Source organism: Cryptosporidium hominis (assembly GCF_000006425.1).
Source record: "Cryptosporidium hominis TU502 chromosome 5 CHRO015091, whole genome shotgun sequence".
Taxonomy (NCBI): domain Eukaryota; phylum Apicomplexa; class Conoidasida; order Eucoccidiorida; family Cryptosporidiidae; genus Cryptosporidium; species Cryptosporidium hominis.
The window spans coordinates 1-9,185 of record NW_667165.1 but is presented as its reverse complement, the minus strand read 5'-3'; the positions used below and the strand labels follow the sequence as shown (position 1 = coordinate 9,185).

Below are 9,185 nucleotides of genomic sequence, written 5' to 3'. Positions count from 1 at the left end.
GATAAATTCTAATTTTACATGGAGAAGTACAATTTATGATATAATAATATTTGATAAAATTGATGATAGAGATGAGATGCTTAATCGAATCAGAAAAAAGTCTGCCGAGTTTTTGAGTATTCCGTTGAATATATATAATGATTTTGTGAGTAGAATTTGTTTGAGCCATTTATTAAGGATTGACAATGTTAGAACAATACAATTTGCTTTAGGTGAAAAATTAAAGCCAGAAGAAATAAACAATCCAAAAATAGATAAGTTATATTCTTTAAGGCCCCCAGATTTGAAAAAAAAGAAGTTCTTCATTGATGAAATGATAGATACAGTTTCTGATTTAATTTTTCCTCCAAAGCGGAAGAGTAGATTTCCCATTTCTGCGTATCCAAGGGCTGCAATGCTACATGACGCAGAAAAGGCACAACTAAAGTTATATGTAGTAACAATTAATAGTGTATATGAGTTTCTTGTAGATTGGAGATTTTGGTTTTGTCCTGATTCAAATATGCTGGAAACTGGTGAGGATTTATATTTTAGAAGAGAAATGGTAATACCACCAAGCGTTGAAATTTCTAATTTAAAGGAAGTAAGCGATAGCATTTCTGGAGCTCAAAAGCATGGACTAATGAATTTTTTGGGAATATTGGATAAAATACCGAACCAAAATGTAGATATATCTGAAGATAAATTTCAAGGGAATGATGAATCAATCGACAAAAATAATGAAGAGAATAAAAGCTCAAAACCGGGAGCCAATACAAGAAAATTAGAGAATAAATCCATTGGGATTTCTTTAAAGAATTTCAGATCTGAATTTGCTGCTTGGTATGAAACAAGGCTAAAGCTTGCAAAGGAAAATTTGTTCCAAAAATTGCGTGTATTTAGGATTCACCGCTTAAGAATTGCACAATTTGGCCCACTAGAAGAACCAGAAGTCAAACTAGTTTATCAATTATGCCCAAAAAAGAAAAAGAAGAAAAAGAAGAAAAAGAATCAATGGGAGAAATCCAAAGGTGATGCGGAAAATAATGCAAAAGCTAAACTTTTTAAACCAACAAGTAGTGATGAAGATCCCCTACTAGGATCTGACGAAAGCGATGGAGATGTCAGCGATTCAAAGGATGCTACTAGTAAAGAAAGAAAGAAGCTGTCTAGGCTGACTTCTCTTCAGCTCATTTTTCTCGATGACTCAGCGAGAGAAAGATTCAAGATAGGTATTGCGATAGTCATTAATGAGCTTGAAAATTCCAATGATTGGAAGAGAAGAATGGTTCCTGTACTCAATCCTCCAAATCTCAATAAAGTCAATCAAAAGAACTACAAAAATGATAAATCAGTATTTTCCTCATTCTTACTTTAACATTAATAATTAATCTATATTGTTTTAAATTTTCAAGTTGACGATTTGGCGCCAGGTTTATTTTGATTATTTGAATTTTTTTGTTACTTGTAAAATAGGATTAAAGTTCATTCCCAATATACTTTTTAGCTATTTTTTTTTTAAATAATAAAATATTTTGTTTATATGCTGAATAATGGTTAATATTTTTATTCCAAATATTCTAAAAAATTGAAAGAATCAGGTTTAAATTGAATTATTCTCGAAGTAGAATTCGAGTTTAGTATAATATGGATACACCTAAAGTAAATAATTACTTAGAAGGCAAAATTATAGCAGGTAGCCAATTTAATAATAATTTTTCACCCAATGAGAGAACAAACTATTCAAATATAGCATCAAATAGAACAAACTTTACTAGCAGAGCAGAAAGAAGGGGATGGAGATCTTCTAAATGGCGTAGCACTAAATTTAGTTCAGAAGCATCCGAATTCTCAAATAGAAATGGCTCAATAAATCCAATAGAGAGTAAATCTCCTAAATTTCAATACCCAGAGTTATCAGAAAGCTTTAATGTAATTCGAGGGTTTTGTTTGTGTGAAGGATACAATTTAGAGAGTATTAGATCCGCCCTTGACAAACATAACTATTGTCACTGGTACGTGGATAAGGAAAAAAGTATATTAGTCTTTGATTTAAACCCATATTTTGATAAAATTGAAATTACTTGGGCAACTCAAGGGCGACTAGGAAAGGTTCTTTTTCCTGCTGGTATATATCCGTCAATTAAAATGATACTCGGAAGGTCTGGTAGAAGGCGTACAATTGAGGATAATCCTGAAAACTACATGGTTGGTTGTGATGAAATGACCAACTGGAAAGGGTCTAAAAAAAAATTCTCGAATATTGAAGATAGAGCAAAATTATTAGATTCCAGATATGCAAAACAATACTCCAGTTATGAAGAATATTCTCTATTTCAGAATGAAAATCCATCAAAACCAGTCATTTCTTCTAAACTTGAAGATATTTACAATGACGAAATAATAGAACGAGGGGAGTGCTATTCAAACGATGAAAATTATTGGAAAAGGCTTGAAAATCCTATTTTTATATTTAAAAATGGAGTAATCGTCGCTTGGAGCAATGAAGAAGTTACATCAGACTCTCTAACGCATTTGAACTCTCCAAAGCATTCAGATGAAAGGTTTGAAGATATTATTACATTCCTCTCTCTATATTCATTTGGGGGGTTTGTTGGAAAATACTCCAAAAATTGTCAGTACTACACTATGCTTTTTAATTATGGCAATTTTGCATACAGCAGATTTTATAGAAATAACCGGAAAGTAATTTCTGATATTGTTACTTTGAAAACTAGAAGCTCAGAGGAGAAACTTGCAGCCTCCCTTGCAATTGGTCAGAGTATAAGACTTTCTTTGTTTGAAGACTTCATTGAGGATTGTGTTGAAAACATCAAGTATTTGCCACTAAAACTTGCCCAAGTTGGAGCTTCTAGCGTTATTGAAGAGGAATTTAAGGTAGAGGTTCCTCAAGTAAGGAAAAGATTTTCTGAATTGTACTCTTATCAAATTTCAGTTAATTTAGTTGAGGATTTTCTTGATATACCTGAAATTTTTTGGCATAATTATAAATTTCATTCAGTTTGGAGGAATCTCCAAGAATACTTGGAAATTTCCGAAAGGCTTCAAGTCCTTAACAGACGAATAGTAATGATGCAAGAACTCTTGAAGGTTATTACCGAAGAGTATCAAACTACACATGCTAACCGATTGACTTGGATTGTAATCATTCTGTTAGCTATTGATTGCTTCTTTTCCTTTTTTAGACACATCTTATTGAACCATCCACATAATGTTTCAGAACTAGAAAAACAAAATTAATACCAAAAAAATGATTTATTACTCATTCTTATTTAATTATATTTATTATTCTTTAATTATGTAATTCTTCAACACTTAAACTTTTATTTCCACTAATCATTTCCTTATTTGTGTACATATTTTGGATTTCTTTAATATGCTCAAAAATTATCTGGTATAAGTGTGTTCCAAATATCTCCCAAACAGTATTGTCGACAATTACCCCATCTTGAATGGAATCTCCCTCTGAATCTAACAGCTTATCTAAACAAGCATTTTCTAAATACATATTCACAAGTTCTCTTTGTTTGGGATCATTGTTTACAATACCCTTTGCTTTTCTATAATGATGTAAATATATACTTAGTTCGTTTCCTCCACCCACATTAATTACAGGAGCTCTAATGAAATGAAATTTTTTGCTTAGCATCTCTTCTGTTTCATGTATTCCCATATACAAAACTCTTTCAGGTTTAATAATAACTTTTCTTCTCGTCTTATCACTTTTTTTTGTTCCAGAACTTAACATTCTACATGTTTTACGATATAGAACAAACTCAATATTTTCCATCTTTTTCTTAATTTTTTTCTCAATTGTTGAATATTTCTTCAAATTATTTTTATCAGATTCCCACTCTAAAAAATGAAAATACATTGGAATCCACATTGCCCCGACTTTATTTTTATAATAAGGATTGTTTGCTTCCAATAAATTTAAAAAATCCATTAAGTTGTAATTTTTCAAGTTTGGAAATACAAATTCATCAGTATCTACGAATAACAAGTATTTTGTTTTTCCAATATTTCTTAGTAGGCAATCCTGTATCATTGTTGTTTGTGCGAAATCCCAAACTTGTTTAAATGGAATTATTGGTAATGCGTATGGAATAATTTCCAAAACATTTTTGATATTAGAATAATAATTTATTATATTTCTTACATCTTCGTCAATGTCCAAGTAATTCTGATATAAATAAAATTTATTTGCTCCTAAGAATAAATATGAATTAATAAATTCAAGCATTAACCCTGAATTGTTAAATTTTTGTTTATTTCCCAAGTTTCCATTCTGTATTGGCTCTCCCCACCAAGGTCTCACACAAACACTCAGCTCATGATTATTAGAGCTATTTTTTGGAATTTTTTTTAGAGTTATCCATATTTCTGATTTATTTGTGCTGTCACCATTTTCCAAAATTGCTATCAAAACTTTCCCTGAAATATCCTCAAATTCAATTTCATTTTTTGTAATTTCGCAGAGTAAAGTCGATGATACATATTCTTTATTATGGTGCTCCTTATGAATCACTTTTTTAATAGTTCCTGTGTAAATATTTTTGTTCTTGATTATTGCGCATTCCATTTCTATTCGATCATAAAAATTCAATGGGATAAGTGAATTTATTCGTATCCTATCTATTCTCCAATCATAATATGCTGAGTATATATAAACTTTAAACTCAATCAAATCACCATTTTTTTCCTGCTGATCAATTTGAGAATGATTTGGAATTATTAGCTTTAGTTCTTTCCAATCTTGATCATTTTCTTCATTAATACTTTCACTGTAAGGTTCACTTATTAGCCTCCTTGAATAACTAACCTCTGGAATATTTTTGTTGCTTGATAGCTCTTTTAGCATTAATTGAATTATTGAGTATAAGGATCCAATAACCGAAATGGTCAATACCAAGATCCTAAAAATGACTTTACTTTGCATTTTAAAACAAGATAAAATGGTATGGTTCTTTCCAAGAAATTATATTCTAACTTTCAGATAAATAATAATTTCCAAAACAGAAAAGATGATAAGCCCTTTCCATTCGAATTCTCTGATATTGATGTTTGAAAAATGATATTACAGAAAATATAGTGCTTTATAAATCAAACCTTGATATAATCGTTTGTTTTAACACATAAGAATCACTAATAAATAAAAATTTTAAATTAATCCCATGAATATTCTAAAAAAACTATTCAATTTATTCTAGGTGCAAAGCTGCATGCAAAGTTTTTAAAATAATAAAGTCATACCTGGATTTGGCGGTAGCTGTGGGGTTCTGAACATGAAGCTGATCTACATGCTGAATAATAAGATTAAAAAAGTAATAGAAATAAGAGAAATATAAAATTGAAAGGATTTCAATAGATTAGTTGTTGTTTAAGTTATTAAGCATCTAAAGATGGTTAAAAAGAGGAATAAGAAAAACAAAAAAGAAATAAATAAGGAAGTACTTAAAAATGCAGGATTTGATGAAGGCGAGATTTGGAGGTTAGACTTCAAAGGCGAGGTGGAATTTGAAGAAAATGTGATTGGTAAGTTTACTTTAAATTAGTTGAAGTGGATCAATTATATTTTATCTTTTAGACCAAAGTAGATTTGAAGTTCCTTTATTCGATTTGAAGGGTTACAGAAGTCAAAAAAAAATAGGTAAACCAATGGGGCAGGATATTGAAATGGAAAAAAAACATGACTCAGATGATGAACGCGAAGATTCAGAAGCTTTTGATGCTGCTGCGGAAGACGATTTTGATGAATATGATGTTGAGCAACAAAAAGTTGATGAATCCAGATTTCTGCAAAAACGATTTGAATTTGAGGTTGATTATATGAAGAAACTTAGAGTATGGGAAGCTTCTTTTTTTATTCATACTAGTGAAAATCTAGAAAACACACCACAAGAATTCTTCTATGTTATTGAATTTGGGCATGTTAATCCAGAGAGAAACTACGAAGGAACTTTAAAGAGAATGATGGTTTACACAGCTGCAACTTTATTAAAACCAGGAGAAGTAAAAGTATTAACTTTCCCGATTATCGTTTGGCCAAAAAAGATCTTATATATATCATATTCTGAATTAGAGATGTTTCAAATATCCATTAAGCTCTGGACAATTGGAACGTTTACTTTCAACCAACTGCTTGCTTCAGTCAAACTTACACTCAAAGATGTACTGGAAAACGATCCAGAAACCCATTTAATGTTTAAAAAGCATCTTCCTGCACCTTTGGGAAAGGATGGCAAACCTCGTAAAGATTTTAACCAAAAAAGTTTTGAAGTGCATAGAAGCAGAGTAACTTTACAGTTACAAGAAATTTTTGATTTTGATATTTCCTTGGAGAATTGGAGTTTTATTCCTAATAAGAAACTTCCTATTGAAATTAAGAAAGCACCCAAATTTTTGAGACTAAAGGTACCTTTAAATAATGATATAACTTCAGGAATGTCTTCTAGGAGTAAGTTGAAATGTAATAAATTTCTTTAAACACTAATTTTTATCAATGCAGAAACTATGATTACTCCATATTCTACCGGAGGTTATTGGAAGTCAGTTTGCGAGTTTGTATTTACTGGAACGAGATATCAGTTAAGAAATGCATATATAATAGTAGAAGTCTTAGCTTATTTAAAATTTGGACCTTCTGTAATAGGGGCTGCAATGATTTCTTTAGCATCTGTAGAAAGTTATCCCTTAGTTAAAACAATAATTAAGAGAATAACAATCGATATTTACAAGATTGTTGGAGGGGAAATCATTGGTAATGTTTTTTGCTATTCAAAGAGCACAGGCCAACCTAGTGAAAACATTAGAAGTAGGCCGTCTCAAGTTGCTTCAGGAGCAGCATTGGTTTCTCAGTTAAATATAAGTGAAAGATATTTGGTCTTCAGGCTCTTTAAGTGTGATAATTTAGCTGCTGCAGATGGCGTAACGGGTACTTCTGACCCTATAGTAAAAGTTACTTGGGATGGAGTTGTTAATACATCTTCAGTCAGAGAAAAAACAAGGAGACCAGTATATAACCAAAATTTGTACTTTCCTGTAAGAATTTTGGATCAAAGAGAACTTTTGATTCCAAGCTTTAGGAGAAAATGTTTACCGATCGACTTACTCTGTAAAGGCCCATTAAAGATTGAAGTTTGGAATAGAAGTGATACATCATCCATCTTATTGGGATCAGGAGAAGTCAATCTAAATAAAATGTACACCCTTGGAAAAGAAGATTTTAGATGTTTAGCTGAAGGGTTAATAGATAAACGATCTAGAAGAGCTGATGGGAAACCAAATTTTGATCAAGAAGGTGACAGAGCTGAAAACGATGATAATATTTTTGTCAACAATACTTTATATACACTTCCCTATAATACTTTAGTACTCAATATGAATATGTTACTACAATCAAAAGGATTTGGGAAGAGTGTTATAAAACCAAGTATTCATTTTGAGATGTTCTTTATTCCACCATTCCCTGCTGATGTTGTGATTCCTGCTCCACCATCAACTAAAGCAATCAGCAATATTTGGAAACAACTAGGAAATAGATGGAACCGTGATTTTCACAAATGGAAAGGGATTTATAAGCAATGGTTTTCATCTGCGCCTGATAAAAGAAATTTCAATGTATTACAGAGACATCCACAAACTGAAGAGATCTTTCCATTATGTTCATATATATCTCCTATTGCAGTTCCAAATTTGATATCAAATGAAGGAAGTTTGTTGCATTGGATTAACAACTTTATGTATATAACATTGGAAAGTCAAATTAAACCACCAGGGAAGATTCCAGAACTTACTCCTCCTAATTTGTTCTTATTATCAAAAAAAGGAAGTATTGGAGATCATGTATTAATGTTTTGTAGTTGTTTATTAGGGATCGGATTCGATGCATATGTATGTAAAGGTACAATCGAAAATGGGACGTTAGAACATATGTGGGTCATGACTAGACACAGATTTGGTCATGTTCAATTTTGGGAAGTTACAAATAAACAAAGATATGTACTTCCTTGTAGATATGGAATAGATCCGTATTATTCAATGAGAAATCCATTTCAACAAAGTGCAGAGGTCATGCCATCAGTAAATAATGATAATAATGATGTAGAAGTTCCTGACGATAGCTCAAGGGTCGAAATGTTTGAAAAGGAAAGAGAATATTACAATGGGCTATATTTACAGCAATGGTTTGAATGGTTGAAACAAACAGGGCAAGTTAAATATGTTGAAACGCATGCCAATGAAAACATGGGTATAGATATTTGGGGTGAATTTTTGGTCCCAGACATAAAAATTGATCCAAAAGAGGTAGAATACAATAATCCTGCTGAAGAAGATGAAGAAGATATTGGCAATCGAAAATCTGACAAAATTAAGTTCCAAAATACTAGTTTAGATATTATTAAAAAAGTTATCACAGAATACATTAAGAATATACCCATTATTCCAGATAAGAGATTTTTGACTCCAGAACTTATTTCATATGTACCCTATAGTACAATTGAATTGGTTTTTAATAATAGGCAAGTTTGGGGTAATCTGGGTAATCACCACCCTGCTTTGATCACATATGATTTAAATAACCCCTATAAATGGAGAACATTCTGTGGATCAAAACCAGAAAATATCTTCCAAGATTTGATCATAGAACCACCGCTCCAAGGAAGAGCTGTTGAAAAATTAGAAGAGTCAATATCAGTTTCAGTTGAAGAAAATATTGTATTAAACAGACAAAAATTGGGAAAGGATACATTATTCGATAGAAGCTCTGAACTTGAAGAAAGAATTAGTGCTTATTTGACTTTATTGGAATTTAAATTATCTTTAGATCCTTTGTATGATCCTGGTCCTCCAGACAACCACACTGCTTGGTCAGCTTTGAAGACTAAGGAAATGATCATTAAAGAAGAAAAAGAAATGAAAGAAAAACAAGAAAAGGAACAGAAAAAGATCCTTAAGATGAAGAAAAAGTCAAACTTTGAGGATATGGTTGTTACAAGAAAAATAACTCTAGGAAGCGAGGGTAATTATTCTGGTCAAGATCCTCAAGTTGACTTCTTTAATGCTAATTTCTATGGAAATCTTGAAAATAAAGCGGAAAGTAATCCTAATCATAATAAATCCAATGATAACTTAGTTCCCCAATGTTATACAAATATGGGCATAAATGCTTCCTATAATTCTAC

The 9,185-nt window shown here is 31.2% G+C and overlaps 4 protein-coding genes across 4 annotated transcripts; 3 read left to right on the top strand and 1 right to left on the bottom strand.

The window, feature by feature from the left end:
- The first annotated feature begins 76 nt into the window (after nt 1-76).
- Chro.50307 (hypothetical protein) lies at nt 77-1,357 on the top strand. Its single annotated transcript, XM_660961.1, has 1 exon — nt 77-1,357. One exon carries the CDS (start codon nt 77-79, stop codon nt 1,355-1,357), a length of 1,281 nt encoding a protein of 426 aa, XP_666053.1.
- Nucleotides 1,358-1,626: 269 nt separating this feature from the next.
- Nucleotides 1,627-3,240, top strand: Chro.50308 (hypothetical protein). Its single annotated transcript, XM_660960.1, has 1 exon — nt 1,627-3,240. One exon carries the CDS (start codon nt 1,627-1,629, stop codon nt 3,238-3,240), a length of 1,614 nt encoding a protein of 537 aa, XP_666052.1.
- Nucleotides 3,241-3,292: 52 nt separating this feature from the next.
- On the bottom strand, nt 3,293-4,939 carry Chro.50309 (hypothetical protein). The annotated part of the gene is made up of 1 exon (XM_660959.1): nt 3,293-4,939. One exon carries the CDS (start codon nt 4,937-4,939, stop codon nt 3,293-3,295), a length of 1,647 nt encoding a protein of 548 aa, XP_666051.1.
- A 719-nt stretch (nt 4,940-5,658) lies between these two features.
- On the top strand, nt 5,659-6,486 carry Chro.50310 (hypothetical protein). Its single annotated transcript, XM_660958.1, has 1 exon — nt 5,659-6,486. One exon carries the CDS (start codon nt 5,659-5,661, stop codon nt 6,484-6,486), a length of 828 nt encoding a protein of 275 aa, XP_666050.1.
- Nucleotides 6,487-9,185: the final 2,699 nt, after the last annotated feature.